Source organism: Nicotiana tabacum, chromosome 10 (genome assembly GCF_000715075.1).
Source record: "Nicotiana tabacum cultivar K326 chromosome 10, ASM71507v2, whole genome shotgun sequence".
NCBI lineage: Eukaryota > Viridiplantae > Streptophyta > Magnoliopsida > Solanales > Solanaceae > Nicotiana > Nicotiana tabacum.
Genome location: NC_134089.1, coordinates 102272753 through 102294036, shown reverse-complemented (window position 1 = coordinate 102294036; position 21284 = coordinate 102272753). Strand labels below are relative to the sequence as shown.

General features: G+C 41.6%; 1 protein-coding gene across 1 annotated transcript; it reads right to left on the bottom strand.

Moving 5' to 3' along the window:
- Positions 1-11849: 11849 nt before the first annotated feature.
- LOC142165278 (uncharacterized) lies at positions 11850-12483 on the bottom strand. The gene is made up of 2 exons (XM_075223866.1): positions 12034-12483; positions 11850-11945 (listed from the first exon to the last, which is right to left on the bottom strand). Exons 1-2 carry the CDS (start codon positions 12481-12483, stop codon positions 11850-11852), a joined length of 546 nt encoding a protein of 181 aa, XP_075079967.1.
- Positions 12484-21284: the final 8801 nt, after the last annotated feature.

Below are 21284 nucleotides of genomic sequence, written 5' to 3'. Positions count from 1 at the left end.
TTGTCTATGATATTTTTCTGCTTTCACTCTTCTTTTATACTGAGCCTCTATTGAAAAATGTTGAATAAATGTTTTAAAGGATTTTAATGGAAACTAGAGTTTTACGAGATAATTGGTTATTGAACTGCAAATTTTGACTTGATATTTCTGTTGAAATTCCTTGATAAGTATGCATATGATTTTAAATGCTCGTCACTACACTTATACTTTATTTACTTTAGTTACTTACTGAGTTGGCGTACTCATGTTACTCCCTGCACCTTGTGTGCAGATCCAGGTGCCAAAGCATCAGAGTGAGAGCCTTCACCTCTTTCAGAGTCTTATCCAGAGATTGTAAGGTAGCTGCACGATGTTCGCAGCCCTACCTTTCTCTTTCCTATCCTAGTACTTTGTATCTCATACTTATTTTGTATTGAGTAGACAATGTTGAGTTGTACTTAGTGGCTCATGACCAGTGACACCAGTTCCGGGCTGTGTTGATGTATTTTCGTACTAGTTTTCCGCATATTTCTGTTGATACATGTTACATATGAAAGATTTGAAACTTAATCTATTTTATAAAAATGAATATATAAAAAGAACTCAATGTTGTAAAAGTTGAATTGGCTTGCCTAGTACTGTGATAGGAGCCATCACGACCGGGGTGGTTTGGGGTCGTGACATCACTTTTGGATAAAAATGCTTTGATTCAGCTCGGCTATCGGGTAAGAAAAATTCATGATTTATTTCTATGGAGTTTGGTGTGAGTTCTTACAGTTTTCTTATATCACTAAGTGTGTTGTGAAGACTTAGAAGAATGATCTATTTGGATTATGCTATTTTATCGGTGTCGGGTTTGGTGTGATTGGTTATTACGGTAAGAGGATATTGTTATATCTATAAGATATATGGAATGTGGCGTGTGATTTTGGTTGGATTGTTCATATATGTTGTGATATGGGTTTTTCAGATGGTAATGATGAAAATGTACAAGAATTGGATTTTGGAGAGGTTTGAAGTGTTAAAGATGGGTTACGAGCTTATGAGCTCAAGTTATTGAAGAAATCCTCCTCAGTTAATATATACTAATGGTATCTTCAGTATGAAGTTGTCATGAGATCACTATTAGATATATGTATGATGAGTTTTCACAGTTATATGATAGTTTCAGAAGAGTTATTGGCATGTTTAAGGAAGAACATATGTTTTTAAGAGGGGGAGAAAAATAATGATCCAATCGGTTATTTTGAGTTTCAGCACCTCATTTTTCCTGTTGAAGGCTTTCCCTATGTGAATTTGGTGGTTTTATAACTTGTGTGCATGGTTGGAGCAGATTCTTTGAGGTGTGAAATTGATTTGGAACACCTTGTTCATATTTGGAAGCCTTAAGTTGCAAAAGTTGACCAAGGCTTGACTTTTAGATGAACACAATCGGAATCGGGTTTTGATGGTCTTGGTAGGTTTGTATGATAATTTTGGACATTCTGTATGTTTGAATTGGGTTTTGGAGGGTCCTACAAGAATTCGGCTCCATTTGTCAAAAGTGGCAATTTGAAGAACTTAAAAGTACATAAGTTTGACCAAAAGATGACTTTTATGTTGTTGGACTCCAAATGATGTTCTTGAATGAGTCCACATAGTCAAAATAAACTTGTGTGCAAAGTTTGGTTGCAATTCAATGTGTTCATGTATGATTCGGGCGTTTGATTGGAAGTATAAAGCTTATGAATTTATGAGAGATGATTTCTTGGTTTGATCCTTGATTTTTGGTTGTGGTGGTCCTGTGTAAGTTTTGAGATCTTACACTAATTCATATAAGGTATTTGGACTTATTGGAATGGTTTGGAGTCGAGCCGAAGTGCTCAGGGGTAATTCAGACTCGAAAATTTGAAGTTTGAAAGTTAAAAAAGTTTAAAGAGGTTGGTTCGATCTTTGATTTCATGGCTCTGATGTTGTTATTCACGTTTCAAGCCTTTGGACAAGTTTGAAATGGGTATATGAACTTGTTAGGATGATTGGACATGGTCCCCTATACCTCAGGTGAGTTTCGGAGTGGTTTCAAACCATTTCCAGACCCTTTTTCAGTTGCTAATTTTTGACAATAGGGTTGTGAATCGTGATCACAGAAGGGTGGTTCACGAAAGCACAAAAGAAAATTCTGCTATCAGTAGTCTGACTTGGGAGCTTATATCTTGTAATCTATAAGTAATTTAGAGATGATCCAAAAATAAAAGTTGTATCTCTTTGGTTATAGTCTTCAGAGATCAAACTTGCTTGTCATTTGGAGTTTTATGCAAAAAATTATGGCTATTATACTGAAGGTTATCTGTGAAGAGGTGAGGAAATTTGCTCATCGCGATAGTGGATCTTCTTAGCTCCGATCACGAAGGGGAATATCGTGTTGGGAGTTATGTGAAGTAAGATCGCGAGATTGGTGACCGTGATTGTGAAGAAAGAGGCCTTGCAGTTTTCGCATTTCCAAGCCCAAGACTCCAATTTTTAGTCGATTTTGAAGAGGTATTCTGATCAAATGAATGGTAAGTGTTTTTAACTCCCTTTTTATTAAATAAATGCTTATTGTTTCTACTTATTTTTATCTTTCTTTGTGCCAAGGGTCTATCGAAAACATCCTCTTTACCTTCTTAAGATAGGGGTAAGACTATGTACACTCTAGTTTCCCCAGACCCCACTTTGTGGGATTATACTGGATTTGTTATTATTATTGTTGTTGTTATTTCTCATGGATTAATATCCCTTAATTAAGGATTTAAAGTGCACAAATTAGGATTTTAGCATGAACTTAAGAGAGGGAATTTGGTGTTTTGATCAGTAAATTGATATTCAATTTGAAATTAAATTTAATCAAAATCTATAATCAATTTCGAATTTTGGGCATGAGGCCCAAGACTGCTTTTGTTGACTTTTCTATTTTGAGTAAATATTGAATTTTTATAAACTAGAGTCAATTCGTACTTTTATCGACTCATTTAAGTAATAATTTGCTAGATTCAAGCCGATCAGAGTGAATTATAAAAAATTACGGTTTTTGGAGATTGAAGGTGTTCACTGGAAGAGGTAAGTCTCTTGTCTAGACTTGTAAGAAGGAATCTACCCTATAGTTATCTTATGTGCTATCTGTTGGTTGATTTAGGAACAACATATACGCGAGGTGACGAGCGAATATGTAACGACCCGACCGGTCGTTTTGAGCTCTAGCGCGTCGTTCAGCAGTCTGAGGCCATGAACAACTATATTTTAGGTATTATGACTTGTACGCATGGTCAGAATTGAATTTCGGGAAGTTCAGAGTTGATTTGGAAAGAGAGTTCTCATTTCAGAAGCTTAAAGTTGAAGGAATTAACTAAGATTGAATTTCAGAATAAATGACCTCAGAATCGGGATCTGAAAGTTCCAGCAGGTTCGTATGATGATTTCGGCCTTGGGCGTATGCCCGGATCGCGGTTTTGGATGACCCAAGAGCGTTTTAGCATCTATTGTGGAAGTTAGCATTTTGTAAGAAATTTCATAAGTTTGGCTTAAAGTGCATTTCAGTGTTATCGATGCCCGTTTGGGATTCCGAGCTTGGGAGTAGCTCCATATGGTGATTTTGGAATTGGGAGCGTGATCGGAAGTGAATTCGGAGGTCCGTAGGTCATTTTGGGGTCATTTGACTAAAAATAGAAAATTAATGGTTTTTGAGAAGTTTGACCGGAAGTGGACTTTTTCATATCGGGGTCGGAATCCAATTCTGGAAGTTGGAGTAGGTCCGTAATGTCAAATGTGACTTGTGTGCAAAATTTAGGGTCAATCAGACGTGATTTGATAGGTTTAAACATCGAAAGTAGAAGTTTGAAATTCTAAAGTTCATAAAGCTTGGATTGGAGGTTGATTCATGATTTTAGCGTTGTTTGATGTGATTTGAGGCCTTGAGCAAGTCCGTAATGTGTTTTGGGACTAGTTGGTATGATTGGTTGGGGTCCCGGGGGCCTCAGATGGATTCCGGGTGGTTAACGGATCGAAATTTGGAATTTTGGATAGCTAAAGGGGTCTGGTTGCTGGTATAACCGCTTCTACGGAGGGTTCACCGCAGAAGTGGCCCTGCTGAAGTGAGGAATTGAACCACAGAAGCAGTTAGGCATGAAGAGGGCTGGGACCGCAGATGCGGGACCGCACCTACGGTGGAGAAGGCGCAGAAGCGGAGAAAGGGCAGCTTGGGAAGGACCGCAGAAGCGGTAGTGGGGCCGCACCTGCAGAACCGCAGTAGCGGTTGAGGGACCGCAGGTGCGAAAAGTGCTGGAGGCAGTGAGGTATTTTTAAATCGGGGGTTGGGTTCATTTTAAACCCATTTTCTTCCATTGGAGCCGATTTGGAGCAACTTTGAGGTGCCATTTTCATCACCAAGCATGAGGTAAGTGATTTCTACTAGTTTTGAGTAAATACAAGATTTATATATGGATTTAGACATGGGAATTTGTAGAAAACTTGGGGTTTGAGGGAAAACCTAGGAGATTAGTATTTTTGGATTTTTTTACCACGGTTTTGGGTATGGAATTAAGAGAAAATCATATATCTGAGTTAGTGAGTTCATGGGTAAACTTTATCTTCGAAATTTTTTGGAAACCAGGCACGTGGGCCCGAGGGCGTTTTTGTCAACTTTCGATCGGGGTTAGGAATTGTTATAAATTGGATTATAATGAGTACCTTAGCATATATTAATTGGTTTACATAATTGTTTGCTAGTTTTGGAGCATTGGAGCATAGGTTTGAGTCGTCGGAAGGTCTTGGAAGCCGGTTTGGAGCTTCGGAGCGACGTGAGTCTCCTTTCTAACCTTGTAAGAGGGAATTGTCCTCATAGGCGAGTTAATTGGTTATGTGCTCCTATTTGTGGGGGCTACGTACGCACGAGGTGACGAGAGTCCGTGTGTAGCTACTATTATACTATTGTCCGTGTAGCTTAGGACCCAAGAGCATGTTATACTTGGATTATTTGTGAACTTATTGACAGTTTGAATTGCTTAAATCATATTGAATTAGTAAATGAATTTCTAAACAGATTAAACTTCATTTTTCTTAAATGGTTAAAAGAGGATTGGCTTTCTTTGGAAAATTTCTCCATGTGGACTTCTTGGTTGTCAGTCTGTATGTGTTTATTTTTGGAGCGGGCCGAACGCCTCGGCAGATTAAATAGATGCATCTATGGTTCGCGCCGTTTGACCCTCAGCAGTGCACAATTTGCTTTCTGTTGGAGCGGGCCGTACGTCCTAGGCATGATTTGCGCATGCTTGTATTGCTTTCCTTGAGATTATTTGGGATTGATATTTTCTCTCCCCGACTTGAATAAATGGGAAACTATTGGATTATAAATCTTGAGAATTTTTATATAAAAAGGAACTCTCACCTGTTCATGACTTACTTGAAATTACTGTCAATCTTAATAAATTCTTGATTGTTCGCATTAATAATATATCATTATTGGACCACTGGTAAGTGTGGAAGTTGACCATCTAGTCTCTACTTCTTAGAGATTAGGCGGGATACTTATTGGGTACACGTTGTTTCATACTCATACTACACTTCTGTGCATTTTTGTTGCACAGGCACATGCGTCTCTAGTGGCCTACGAGGCGTGACAGCATAGTTGATACTGATACTTAGGTGAGCTGCACTTCTCGAGGTGACCCGCAGCCAATAGAGCCTCTTTCAAATTTTTGTATTTATTTCTGTCCAATATTGTATTCCGGACGATTGTTTTATTACATTATTTCCTAGAAATTGCTCATGCACTTGTGACACCGGGTTCTGGGAGCATTTTTGGATTATTAAGTGTTAAGTTTTGTTAAAGACTTCATGGTTATTTCTGTAAATTTTATTATTTGTTATTTAATGTATAAAGAAAAATGATTTTAAACAATACCAAAAATTGGAATTTAATTAAACAATTTGGTTGGCTTGCCTGACAGTGGTGTCCGGCGCCATCATGACCCTTAATGGATTTTGGGTCGTGACAACATGATATTAGAGTACTAGGTTCCCTTAGGTCTCACGAGTCATGAGCAAGTCTAGCAGAGTCTCGCGAATCGGTACAGAGACGTCTGTACTTATCTTCGAGAGGCTACAGGGCTGTTAGGAGTACTTCCCTTCTTGATTCCTCATCGTGCGATTTGATTCCTTTGAGGCTTATGCCCTTGTTTCCTTCCTACTCAATCTTACGCGACGCAAAACACTTATTATAAATCAATAATTGAAGAATTCTAGTGATACTACAAGATGTGGTGCAACATAATACTCCCTGCATAGTAGATTGGGATATTGTCGTCACCTTGTGGAAGGGTATTCTATTATTTCAGCTCAGTAGCGGTACTTCTAAGAGCTCTGAGGCTAGGCACAAGATTCCATGATGCTTATGAACGATTGTTCCGTAGTATTGATATGATGGTAAGATGTTTGCCTACATGTCAGGGCAGTGAATGACTTGAAGGGAGGTTTACTCAGTGCATGATCTAGAGACTTGGTGTTTTATTCCCGGCAACGGAAAGGCAATCGGGCTGAAAATGTTCAGGTTTGGGTTGATGGGGTAACGAGACTTGGTAATTGCGGGCGTGGTGGAGTTTTCATCTATGAAGAGGTGTCGTCGTCCTTATTGAATGTACTAAATTCGCCGGTGTTATGATCTTCTACAATTCTCCTTTGGAGTAGGATATTGCGAGATAGTATTGAAACAGCGACTGTCAGATATCGCAGGGTGCGGTGATTCAGATCGAATCAGTGTTTCTAATGTTGACAGCTAGATAAAGAGGATCTTCAGAAAGGCTTAAGGTTAGTAGCTATTGTGGGTTCAAGTGCTACGAAGATAGGTTTTATTTGAGGCAACAACTGAGCAACAAAAGATGATGAAAGACATATGGGAAGTGTCAGGCGATGACTAAAATTTCTAGAAGGCCAAGTATAAGTAGCAAAGGTCGAGTAGTCACTTAAAGGGATAAGTTCCGCCAAAGTGGGAGAGTGGCAGAGTTACATATGGGAATTGTGGTAGCATGACTACGCACTTTAAGGAGAGTTTGGAACAATTTGGGAACTTCAGAGATTTGTGATTGGGGCCTACAGATTTAATTTGAAGGATGGGCCATTATGCGGCAGGAGATGTGAGATAACGGGAAGGAGCCGCTTGAAATGAAGAAGGATACAACACAACTTCGAGTTGGAAGGATGTTGCCGCACATTTAAGTGATGTCCGCGGGGTATGAATGGACTTGTGCAGCTAGAGAATGAGCTCGAACTGAGGAAGGGTTATCGATGTCTTAGTGATTGTACTTAGTGCCGCAGTGTTGGAAGATCTCGGGAAGTGATTTCCACAGGTGGGTTATTTCCTGTGATCAGGTTAGCGGTCACGTGGTTGGTGAGGCTTCTACTAAGAATTCCACTGGTTATACAGCAAAGAGATCGGCCGTGCGAATGTGGTTGATGATTCAGGGTATTTCAGAAAGATTCCCAGAATTTAGGCGGTTGATTGCGCAAGGTTATGTCAATAAGAGATAAATAATTCCGATGAGTTCCAGAGTTGTGTAATAGTAGCTTCAAGCTAAGTGGGGACCCCCCCCCCCCCGCCTATGATTGGGTTGCATAGTTAACTACTTGCGAGATTTCCAATTATTAGCATTTTGATAGGTTATTTCAACTACGGAAAAAGGGTATAAGTTGTAAATTGAGCAAAGGGATTGTTAAAGGTGTACCATGGTTGGCCTTGTTGGCTCATGTTCATATTTGAGAAAGGATTCAAGGTTTACGCCTCATATAAGTGTGGGCTTCAAGGACCCAGCAAAACCTTTTGATGCCTTAGTCGCTCAGATCCAAGGAATACATCACTTCTTGCTTTCTTCCCAGAATTGGGTTCTTTAACTGTTTCCCATTTGAGTTTCCTATGCTTTTCTCCACTAAATTTACCTTTCCCCTTGGACTTGACAAGAATATCTTCATCACTCACTGCCTCCTTTGTCTTGGTCTTGGAAGTAGATCCTTTTTCTATGGAGAAAGACTCAACCTTTTTCGAGGACCTCCTGACAAGGGAACCAAGTTCCTCAGGGGTTCCTTCCTCCACCACAATGACGGGAATAACTTAATCACTTATAGGGACACCATTTATTACCAACTTTCTCCTTTTCTTTTTACTACTTTTCTTGCTCTTTTGAAGTGCAGAATCGTAGACTGCTTTGACTTGAAGCCTGGCTGTAGGCCGCTTACTTTCAGACTCAGGAGTGGTAACAACCCTGCGCTGACTCAAGAATGCATCTAGGGCCACATTGTCCAAGTCTTCTTCATCACTAAACCTCATTAATGTTACTTAAAGTTTCAAGGGCACAACATTGAAAGCAAGTACAACACTATCCTAGAGATGAAAGTCCTGACCTAGGTCCTCCGGAGAGGGATCAGGTTCCTCATCAGATGCCCCAGTAGTGTATACTGTTGCATCCCCTTCAACAGACAAAAGGGTCCCTTTTACCCACACGCTTTGTGACTCTTGTCTCTGAGAAATAACTTCATGCAGTATGCCATCCACGAATACGACAAACACAGTCTTTTGTTCCTCAACAGGTGCTTCCACGACTATGGAGTCGATGGTAACGATGGCAGAACCTTCTGTGAAGTCAGTATTTTCACCTTGTTTTCCAATTAGGGTTTTACTGGTGTGGGCATCAGATGACATTGAGGACAAAACAGTGGTTTTAGGAGTTTCAAAGTAGGGAGGAAGTTGGGAAACTAGGGAAGGAGTGATTGTAGCAGTGGAGGTGATAGAGGGTGACACGGACTCAGTGAAGGGGTTCCATGGATGGGTCGGAGGTTTTCTCAGCCATTGGAAGAGGAGGTGTGATGAACCTTCCTTTTTGGTGAATCTAGAATAGGGCTTATGGTTAGGAAGAGCAGACAAGAGGGGTCTTTAAATGGAGAGGACAATTATGAAGTGAGAAGAATAGGTACCGGTGCTAAAACGGCGGTTGGGCGTGGAGAATCATAACGTTTCAGAGAGAGATAGAACGTTTTGAATTGAAGAGACATGACAGTCGGATCTGAAAAGTTGATGACATTGTAGTTGTATTTTGTGCCTTTTAAGACGTGTATTAAAGGATGTACAGAACTACTAACCTTTAGTACAAGAACTTGGTTCTTGCAAAACATTTTCTTCAAGCCATTCAAGCCCTCCTTCCCTTTTTTTTGAAAAGAATTAATCCTCTAATATCAGTCATGTACTGCATCTACTGCTTCTATGCTCATCATGCGCGTTTACCTGCAACGATATTGAAGTGAGTTAGGCAGGGCCAGAAAACACTTTGAACCTATTATTTCTTAATAACTCTAGCCAAATCAAAAAGGGATCAGGTTCATAGTTTGGCCTCAACAGTCCCAACTTTACTCTGTTTCTTTCGAATTGTTCCCTACTAAGTGCCTTGGTAAAAATGTCTGCAACTTGATCTTCAGTGCTGTAGAACTTCATGCATATCAACCCTTTCTCCACATTATCTCTCAGAAAATGATGCCTCACATCAATATGTTTGGTCCTTTTATGTTGGACTGTATTCTTTGCCATGTTAAGTGCACTGGTGTTGTCATATAGGAGAGGTATACTCTCAATGAGAACTCCAAAATCCTCCAATTGCTGCTTGATCCACAGAAGCTGAGCACAGCATGATGCTGCAGCCACATATTCAGCTTCAGTTGTTGAAAGAGCCACTGAATTTTTCTTCCTTGTACCCCAAGAGATAAGACATGATCCTAAGAAGTGAGCCATCCCAGAAGTACTTTTTCTGTCCACAAGATAACCTGCATAGTCTACATCAACATACCCAATTAGATTAAAATTGTCACCTGATGGATAATATAGCACCAGGTCCTACGTGCCTTTGAGATATCTCAGTATTCTTTTAGCAGCCTTCAAGTGAGATTACTTGGGGTTGGATTGAAACTTTGCACACAACCCCACACTGAAAATAGTATCAGGTCGACTAGCAGTGACATAGAGAAGAAACCCAATGGTGCCTCTATACATTGTTTGATTCATATGAGATCCTGTTTCATCCATGTCCAGTCGAGTGGCAGTTGTAATGGGAGTGTCCATCACCTTTGATGCTTCCATGTCAAACCTCTTCAAGAGTTCCCGGATATGTTTTTGCTAACAGATGGAAGTACCTTTTTGGGACTGTTTTACTTGAAGACCCAAGAAGAAATTTAATTCCCCCATCATGATCATTTCAAATTCACTCCCCATAAGTTTTGCGAATTCTTCACATAGATAGTTAGCTGTTGCTCCAAAGATGATATCATCAACATAGAACTGAACAATGAGCAGGTTCCTTCCTTGTTTCTTTAAGAAAAGAGTGTTGTCAATCTTCCCTCTCTTAAATCCATTTTCTAAGAAAAATTTTGACAATCTTTCATACCACGCTCGAGGAGCCTGCTTTAGCCCATACAGAGCTTTGTCCAATTTGAACACATACTCAGGGTGCTCATGACTTTCAAACCCAGGAGGTTGCTTCACATAGACTTCTTCCTTAAGTAGTCCATTCAAGAATGCACTTTTAACATCCATTTAGACTAGAGTGAATTCCATATGAGAAGCAAAGGCAATCAGAATTTTGATGGCTTCCATGCGAGCCACTGGAGCAAAAGTTTCATCATAGTCAATCCTCTCCTCTTGATTGTAACCTTGAACCACTAGCCTGGCATTGTTCCTTGTGGTAATTCCATGCTCATCGAGCTTGTTTCTGAATACCCACCTGGTTCCTATAATGGTTCTATCTAGGGTTCTGGGTACCAGCTGCCACACACCATTTCTCTCAAACTGATGCAGCTCATCTTGCATGGCTGTAATCCAATCTGCATCTTTTAGGGCTTCCTTGATGTTTTTGGGTTCTATCTAGGAGAGAAAAGCTGAGAAGACAAGTGAATTTCTAGCTCTTGACCTGGTTTGGACTCCGAATTCTAGAGGAGTGATTATGTTGTCTATGGGGTGAGAACTTTGATGTCTCCAGTTAGATGATTGGGGTTCATTCTGAGAAGAAGAAGGTATGTTTGGCTGATTTTCCTCTATCCTTCTCTCAAATGCAAGTGGAGTTCCCTGAACTGCATCAACCACTCTTTCTTCAACTTTAGTGGTTGTAATTGAAGTGCTTGGTTCTGTAGATGATGAGGCAGTGTTGTCTTCATTTGCCTCCTTCATTTCACTCATCATATCTGCCTTTCCGTTTGTCATGTTAATGACTTCGGCAGGAACAAGTAAGGGTTCTACATCTTGATCTTCCTCAGCGTTCTTCTTAAATGATGGGTGAGATTCATCAATGATAACATGGAAGCTTTATTCAACACATTGATTCCGCTTGTTATATATCTTGTAAGCCTTGCTTTGAGAAGAGTAGCCAAGAAATATCCCCTCGTCATTTTTGGCATCGAACTTACCAAGCTGATCTTTTCCATTGTTGAGAACATAGAATTTGCATCCAAACGTTCTTAGATAGGTCAGCTTGGGTTTTTTTCCATTTAGCAGTTCATATGGTGTCTTGTTTAGAATTAATCTGATCATGCACCTATTCACTAAGTAGCAGGTAGTGTTAACAGCTTCAGCCCAGAAGTTCTTTGCAAGTCCACTGTCAATCAGCATTTTTCTTGCCATTTCTTCCAGAGTTCTGTTCTTTCTTTCTACTACACTATTTTGCTGAGGAGTTCTGGGAGATGAGAAGTTGTGAGAGATACCATTTTCATTGCAGAAATCATAAAATTTGACATTGTCAAATTCTGTCCCATGATCTAATCTAATGCATACAACTCTAAACTTCATCTTCACTTGAATTTTCTTCACAAAGGCCACAAATACTTCAGCCATTTTATCTCTTTCCTCCTCTGCTTTGCACACTCATAGGTCCACACAAATCCATATGCAAGAGCTCAAGTGGTTTTGAGGTGCTCACATCTTGTTTTGACTTAAAAGGAGGACTTTACATGTTTTCCTCTAGCATAGGCATCGTAGACTTTTTGAGTTTTGAATTGTGACATAGGCAAACCATGGACCAGGTCCTTCTGAATTAGTTTCTTCAGAAGAGAGAACCTTGCATGGCCCAGTCTTCTGTGCCATAGTTTAGCATCATCGTCAACAGGCTTCAGACAACTCAGATCACCACTCTGTAAAGATTCAATATCAGCAACATAGATGTTCTTGTATCTTTTGGCCACCAGGACTATTTCACCAGTCACAAGGTCAGTGACTGTACATATTTTGGACAAGAACGCCACCTTGTTTCCCTTATCGCAAATTTGAGAGACACTCATGAGACTATACTTAAGTCCATTGACATAACACAGATTTACAATAAAGTGAGTGAGTGACTTCCTAACTTTTCCAACTCCAAGAATGTACCCCTTTTTGCCATTGCCAAAGGATGCACTCCCTCCCTGTAGGGCTTTTAGTGAAAGAAAGTTTATGGTGTTCCCAGTCATGTGTTTCGAACATCCACTATCCATGAATCATTGTTGATCACTTCCCTTCATTGTCCCCTGCACAAGAATTTTAGGAGTTATTTTTAGGAACCCAAGAAAGTTTGGGTCCCTTGTAGTTACCAAGAGGATGAATAAGAGCTCTTTTAGTCCATGTAGGTAATGTACGTTTCTATGAGTGGAACCTGCTCCCTCTTTTGTGATCACAGTTCCAGCAACCACTTTATCTTTTGGCACTGATTAATTTTTGGCCTGGACACCATCCTTGGAGTGCCCAATGTTCCCACATTAGGTCCGAGGCAAGTTATCAGATGCAATGGCGCTCTTACTGTGAGGGTTGTAAGGATTCCTTTTCCTTGAAAACCCTGCTCCCCGCCCTTTTTCACTATTATTAGTGAATAAGGCAGTGGTAGCCTCTACGGACCAGGTCCACTTTAGAGACTTTTCAAGGTCATTCATTACTTTTTCTAGATTGGCTTGGAGGAGCTCATTTTTTTCAATTTCAGCGCTCATCCTACATCTCAAGGCCTTCACCTCATCTTCAAGCCTAACATACTCCTCACTAACTATCTCCTTTCCTCTTTCAGGGTTTTCATGTTTTGACTTAGTCAAAGGCTCTACTATTTGTTCCCTTTGGTCAGCAGCTTCTGCCAATAGATTACTCTTTTCTTTTCTAAGAGTTTCAATGGCATTCTTTTGATCAGTAATTATAGCCACAAAGTCTTTCCTAGTATATTCAGATTGTTTTAGTTCTAAGAACAAGGAATCCCTATTCTCCGCAAGACTACAAAATGTAATTATTAAAACATCAGCTAAACACATGAGTTTTTTTGGATAGTAGGATTTCAGATTTTTCTAAACATCCCTGAAGTTTACCTCTTCATTGCCATTGTCTTCATCATTGTTTTATTGCCCCATCAAGACAAGCGTTGAGTCATATCTAGTCTCCTTACCTTCAACTGCCATCGTAGAACTATCGTCAGTATTAGATTTATTTTGTTTTACTTGTGTAGTTCCATCATAAGCTATTTCCAAAGCCTCCTATATTTTCTTGGCAGTGCCACATATAGAGATTCTATCGTACTCATTAGGTTCCAAACCATATACCAGAATTTTCATGGCACGAGCATTCTTCTTCAATGCTTTCCTGTCTGTTTCAGTGTATTCTCCACTGGTCTTGATTGGAACAAAAGGACCATCGCAGATAATATCCCAAAGCTCGTAATCCTCAGCCTTGATAAAATCATGCATTCTAGCTTTCCACCACCAATAGCATTTTCCATCAAACTTGGGTGGCTGGTATATGGATTGACCTTCTTCAAAATTTAGTGGAGCCGTCATGAGGATCCTTCCTAGGTGTTAACTTGATAGGAGGAACCTGCTTTGATACCAATTGATAGTTTGTATGGGTCTACCAAGTCTTAGAGTACCTGGTCCTCTATAGGTTTCTGCTGAGAGCACTTAGTAAAGCAATAAGTAAATAAGGCAGAGGATTTTTACGTGGAAAAATCCCACACAAAGGGATCAAAAAATCACGACCTACACCTGTAGGCCTTTAACTTTACTAACTTGTAATCTTACCTATTACAAGCCACTTTACAATACTTCTAATTGCAAAGGATTTACTCAACTAACTTGTGGTACTTTTACCACAAGCCACTTTGTGACTATCCTAGTTACAAAGGCTTTTTCTAACTTGTGGTGCTATCACCCCAAGCCACTTTGCAACACTACGATTACAAAAACTTTTCTTTATGACTAAATTTAGTCACAACCTAAATTCAGCGATTTTGAGGATTTACAAGAGGACTCCTAATCAGTATGCTTCTAAGTAAGCGATTTAGGAGATATAGTAAGTACAACAACAATCAATCTTTTAGGAACTGGTCCGTAGTGGCGTTCAACCTTGTTCTTCAAGCTTGAGAGGATGATGAGTATTCTATTTTTGCAAAAGCTTGAATGAGAAACAGAAACCTTCCAGTGATGTCTTTGTATGAAGCTTCATCGGGTACATCTTGATCACATCACTTGAGGTGATGTGAGTGCTTTGTTTGGTGAAAGAGTTAGTGGGCTGACAGTGTATTGCAGTGCAGCAGAAACAAAGCTATCAGTCACTTCAGTTCCAGCTATGTCCACATGACTTTGTACTGCAACATAGGAACCAAAGGAGCACCAGGTCCTTGATTTGTTCCTAGCTCCTGAATCTGTAGCAGTTTATCCTTAGCTGGAATCCGTTTAAGTTTGCAGCAATCCAAGTAGGTCAGGTTCCCTATCTGGTTCTTATCCGTAAGTTTGTTAAATCATCAAAACACACGGCAAAAGTATTTAAGATCTATCACATGTGTTTTCTTGATATTAATTGATATTTGTGGATCGGGCCGATCGCCTCGGTAGAAATAGATGCATCTATGGTTCGCGCCATTCGACCCTCTGGTAGTGCACGGTTTATTTTCTGTTGGATCAGGCCGTCGACCTCGACATAGTGTGTGCATGATATCTATGTTAAATCTTATCCATGACTTGACCGAATAAATATTTGAAATGTAAATGGCTAATTGTAAAATTGTTAAGAACATGACATATTATCTCTTGCTACAAACTGCTGATTATTTGTGATTTCCATGCTTAGTGTAACACTTTATTGTATTATTTGACCTTAGTAAGTATCAAGTCGACCTCTCGTCTCTACTTTTTTGAGATAAGACAGGATATTTACGGGGTATATATTGTTTATGTACTCATACTACACTTCTGTACTTAATGTACATGATCTGAGGCAGGTATATTTGGCTATCAGACTAGTGCGCGCCCCTGATTTATAGACCGAGACTTCCAAGGTGAGCTGCTCCCTTCCGGTGCCGTTCAGCAGCTTGATGGGGTCTTTCTTTACTTTTGTTGTCTATTCTATCCCAGATAGGAGGATAGTATTATTCTTTTGTACATTCTACTAGTTGACCACTACTTGTGACACTAGGTCTTGGCACACACATTAGTAGACAGTTCTTTTGGGTTGTACAATTATTATTAAATATTGATTATCATCACCTATTTTAATTTCAAATTAAGAAATGTTGTAACCGATTTGGGTAAGTAAAATTAGAATTTACTAATAATTCCGCATTGGCTTGCCTGACAATGGTGTTGGGCGCCATCACGACCCTTAGTGGATTTTGGGTCGTGAAAACATGGTATCAGAGAACTAGGTTCACGTAGGTCTCACAAGTCATGGGAAAACCTAATAGAGTCTTGCGGATCGGTATGGAGACGTCTTTATTTATCTTCGAGAGGCTATAGGGTGTTAGGAAAAACTATTCTTTATTCATTTCCTATCGTGCAGTGGTTGTTATGCTAAATTTCACTCTTCTATTCTCTCATAGATGGTGAGGATACATACGGCTGATGTTCCAGACCTTGGCGTAGCTGCATCCCCCGTTGCTAGAGGCCGAGGTAGAGGCCGAGAGAGGGCACCAGCCCGAGTTAGGGGATGAGGGTGTCCTAGAGTTATCCCAGTAGTACCACCAACAGATCCCGCGGGAGATCCTATTATCGAGGAGTAGGGAGAGGTGCCCGCAGCTGAGCCCATCCCGGCAGACTTTGTGATAGCGCCGGGATTCTAGGAGGTCATGGGCCATATACTGAAATTCATGAATTCTATGACTCAAGCTGGTTTATTTCTAGTAGATCCAGCTACATGCAGGAGGGGGAGAACATACCCCTACTGCTTAGGCTCTTGGACATGTAGTTGTAGTGTATAAGACTCCGAGTGCACTACCCGCAGATGGGGCTCTTCCAGTTATTGCAGTGGCACCCTAGACCAGCTGCAGATGGTGATTCATAGATGTTATTGGATAGATGGACTAGGCTTCACCTTCCGGTCTTCGGGGGCGAGCGTCATGAGGATGCCCGGGACTTCATCGATAGGTGCATGGACAAACTGCACAACATGAGGATATTGGAGTCGTATGGAGTTGACTTCACTACTTTTCAGCTTGAGGGCAAGGCCTGTAGATGGTGGCAGTCCTATGTTCTAGGCAGGCTAGCAGGTTCTCCTCCCATCACTTGGGGTCAGTTCGCACAGTTGTTCTTGGATAGGTACATTCCACCCTCTGAGAGGGAAGAGCTACGGTATCAATTTGAGCATCTTGAGCAGGGTCAGATGTCTGTGAACGATTATGAGGTGAGGTTTTCTGAGTTGTCTCACCATGCACTCATGATAATTCCCATAGATGTAGAGAGAGTGTAGAGATTTGTTGCGGGGTTGCACCCCGATATTCGATCTGGCATGGCCCCAGAGGTAGAGATAGGTACAAAGTATCAGCTAGTGGTAGAGATTGCTCAGAGAATTGAGGGATATCTCCAGAGGGGTAGAGGGCAGATGCATCAGGATAAGAGGGCTAGATTCTTCGGAGAGTTCAGAGGTGCCCTGGATAGGGGTAAAGGTCAATTTCGGAGGGGTCAACCCAGTAGGCCCCCATATTTAGCACCATCACCTGCTCAGGGTGCTTCAATGTATCCTTATTTCAGTGCCATACCAGAGAGATCATATCGCCCGCCAGCTATTCAGGGTTCCTCCTGGGGTATTCAGGTCCTCAAGGCTCTTTTGATTTTTATTAGTGCTATGCCGGAGAGTTCATACTGTCCACCGGCTATTCAGGCTTCTTCTAGTGGGTCTACTGGCCATCAGGGTCAGTCATCAGGACAGCAGGCCACCGCACCACATGGTTGTTTCGAGTGCAGAGATCCTAGCCATATGAGGAGGTACTGCCCCAAGATTCGGGGTAAGGCAGTACAGCAGGGTCAACAACCTATGATTTCAGCACCGGCTGCCCTACCACCTAGAGGTAGAGGGTAGATGGGTAGGGGCCGTACTAGAGGTGGAGGCCAGGTAGGGAGAGGTTAGCCAGCTACTCAGTCCAGTGGAGGCCAGCCAGCTGGCACTCCAGCCACATTCTATGCCCTTCCAGCTAGGCTAGATGCATTGGCCTCAGATGCCGTCATCACAGGTATTATTTCCGTCGGTGGTAGGGATGCTTCGATATTATTTGATCCAGGGTCTACTTATTCATATGTATCATCTCTGTTTGCTCATTTCTTGGTTATTACTATTCATGTGTCCACCCTTGTGCGCGATTCTATGGTTGTAGATCAGATCTACCTATCCTATGTGGTCACATTCTATGGTTTTGAGACTAGTGCGGATCTCCTGTTACTTGATATAATCGACTTTGAGATCATCCTGGGCATGGATTGGTTATCCCCATATCATGCCGTCCTAGATTGCCATGCCAAGACAGTTACTTTAGCAATGCCAGGGTTGCCGAGTTTGGAGTGGAAGGGTTCCACAGTTGATACATCTAGTCGGGTTATCTCTTTACTGAAGGCTTGACAAATGGTCGAGAAGGGGTGTTTGGCTTATTTGTCATATGTTTGAGACACCATCGCAGAGTCTCCGACGGTTGATTCAGTTCCAATAGTTTGAGAGTTCGTTGATGTGTTTCCTTCTGATCTTCCTGGCATGCCACCGGATCGTGATATTGATTTCTGCATTGATTTGGCTCTAGGCACCCTGCCTGTATCTATCCCACCATACCATATGGCTCCGAAGAAGTTGAAGGAGCAGCTTGAGGAGTTGTTAGCAAAGGGGTTTGTTAGACCCAGTGTATTGCCTTGGGGTGCACCAGTGTTATTTGTGAAGAAGAAGGATGGAACAATGCGGATGTGCATTGTTTACCGCTAGTTGAACAAAGTCACCATTAAGAACAAGTATCTGTTACCTCGTATCGATGATTTGTTTGACCAGTTGCAGGGTGCTAGGGTGTTTTCCAAGATTGACTTGAGGTTAGGCTATTATCAGCTGAAGATTCGGGACTCGGATGTTCCGAAGACTGCATTCCGGACTAGATATGGCCACTATGAGTTCCTGGTGATGTCCTTTGGCTTGACTAATGCCCCAACAACATTCATGGACTTGATGAATAGGGTATTCAGGACTTACATTGATTCATTTGTCGTCGTCTTCACTACCGACATCTTGATATACTCCCGTAGCCTGGGGGAGCACGAGCAGCATTTGGGGGTAGTGCTTCAGACCTGGCGAGAGCAGAAGCTATATGCTAAGTTCTCCAAGTGTGAGTTCTGGCTAGAGTAAGTGGCATTCTTGGATCATATTGTGTCAGGAGAGGGTATGAAGGTGGACCCCAAGAAGATTGAGGCAGTTCAGAGTTAGCCACGTCCTACTTCGGTGACTGAGATTAGGATTTTCATGGGGTTAGCAGGTTATTACAGATGATTCGTGCATGGATTTTCATCTATTGCATCACCTCTTGCTAGATTTACCCAGAAGGGTGCTCCTTTCCATTGGTTTGATGATTGTGAGTCGAGCTTTCAGAAGCTTAAGACAACCTTGACTACAACACTAGTTCTTGTGTTGCCTTCCATTTCAGGGATGTCTACGGTATATTGCGATGCTTCGCACGTTGGATTGGGATGTGTATTGATGCAGGAAGGGCGAGTTATTGCATATGCTTTGCGTCAACTGAAGATTCATGAGAAGAATTATCCTCTGCACGATATAGAGTTGGCCACGATTGTTCATACTCTTAAGATATGGAGGCATTATCTGTATGGGGTGTCATGTGAGGTTTATACGGATCATCGCAGCTTACAACATTTGTTCAAGCAGAGGGATCTTAATTTGAGGCAGCGTGAGTTTCTTGAGTTACTGAAGGATTATGACATCACCATTCTTTATCATCTGGGCAAGGCAAATGTGGTCGCGGATGCCTTAAGCAGAAAGGCAAAGAGTATGGGTAGTTTGGCATTCATTCCAGCAGAGGAGAGACCACTAGCTTTGGACATTCAGTCCTTGGCTAACAGACTTGTAAGGTTGGACATTTCGAAGCCCAGCCGAGTCCTTGCGTGTGTTGTTGCTCAGTTTTTATTATTACGGCAGATCAAAGCCAGGTATTTTGATGATCCACATTTGGCGGTTCTTAGAGAGACGGTGCTTCATGGAGGTTTCAAGGAGGTTTCTATGGGCGAGGATGGTGTTTTGTGACTCCAGGGTCGTCTATATGTTCCTAATGTTGATGGCCCGAGGGATAGGATTCTAGAAGAGGCACACAGTTTGCGGTTATTCCATTCATCCAGGAGCTATGCAGATGTATCATGACTTGAGACAACATTATTAGTGGCGGAGGATAAAGAAGGACATAGTGGAGTATGTGGCTAGGTGTTTGAATTGCCAATAGGTCAAGTATGAACACCAGAGACTGGGTGGACTACTTCAGCAGATGCCTATACTAGAGTGGAAGTGGGAGAGCATTACCATGGATTTCGTAGTTGGGTTGCCACGAACTTTGCGGAAGTTCGATTCAGTATGGGTCATTGTTGACAGATTGACTAAGTCGGCCTACTTTATTCTAGTAGCGACTACTTATACAGCAGGGAGGTATGCTCAGATCTACATTAGGGAGATAGTCCAATTGCACGGTGTGCCTGTTTCCATCATATTAGATAGAGGCCCTCAGTTCACTTCGCATTTCTGGAGAGCTATTCAGGGTGAGTTGGGGACCCATGTGGATCTTAGCACGACATTTCATCCACAGACCGACAGGCAGTCGAAGCGGACAGTTCAGATTTTGGAGGACATGCTCAGAGCATGTGTGATTGACTTTGGAGGGCAGTAGGATCAGTTCTTGCCCTTGGCGGAGTTTGCGTACAACAACAACTATCAGTCCAGCATAGAGATGGCTCCATACGAGGATTTGTATGGTCGATGTTATCGTTCTCCTATCGGGTGGTTTGAGCCTGGTGAGGCTAAGTTATATGGCACAGATTTGGTATAGGATGCCTTGGACAAGGTAAAGTTGATTCAAGAAAGGCTTCACACAGCTCAGTCCAGATAGAAGAGCTACGTGGATCAGAAGGTGCGTGATGTATCATTCATGGTTGGTGAGAAGGTCCTCTTGAAAGTCTTGCCAATGAAGGGAGTTATGAGATTCGGGAAGAAAGGAAAGCCGAGCCCAAGGTTATTGGCCCATTTAAGGTGTTGAGGCGAGTTGGGGAGGTTGCTTACGAGCTTGCTTTACCCCTAGCTTATCAAGAATTCATCCAGTTTTTCATGTACCGATGCTTCGGAAGTATCATGCCGACCTGTCCCATGTGTTAGACTTTAGTACTATTTAGCTGGATGAGAGTTTGGGTTACGAGGAGGAGACAGTTGCCATTATTGATAGACAAGATCGCCAATTGAGGTCCAAGAGGATTTCTGCGGTGAGGGTCTTGTGGAGGGGCCAACCAGTCGAGGAGGAAACCTGGATTCCAAGGAGGACATGTGAAGCAGATATCGACATTTATTCAGCATCTCAAGTACTTTTCTATGTCCGTTCGAGGACAAACGTTTGTTTAAGAGGTGGAGAATGTAACGACCCGACTGGTCGTTTTGCCTTTTAGAATCCCATTCCCTTAAATAAAACTTCCTGCGCTTGCGTTAACTAATTTACGACTTGCGGGGATGGTGGGTTTGGGGTTTGGAAGAGTTTGGAGTGAAATATGCCCATTTGATTCCTTAGGATTTTCTTAAAAGGCTAAATTTGACTTTGGCCAACATTTTGAGAAAATGGACCCGGATTCGTGATTTGACGGTCCCGGAGGGTTCGTAAGAAAATATAGGACCTGGGCGTATGCCTAGAATTGAGTTCCGAGGTCCCTAGCCCGAGTAAAGAATTTTTATTAGAAATTGTTAATTTGAAGCTTTAAAGATATAAAGAAACTAATTAATGATTGATTCCATGGGTATCGAACTTCTGGTTCCAGAGCCCGGTACA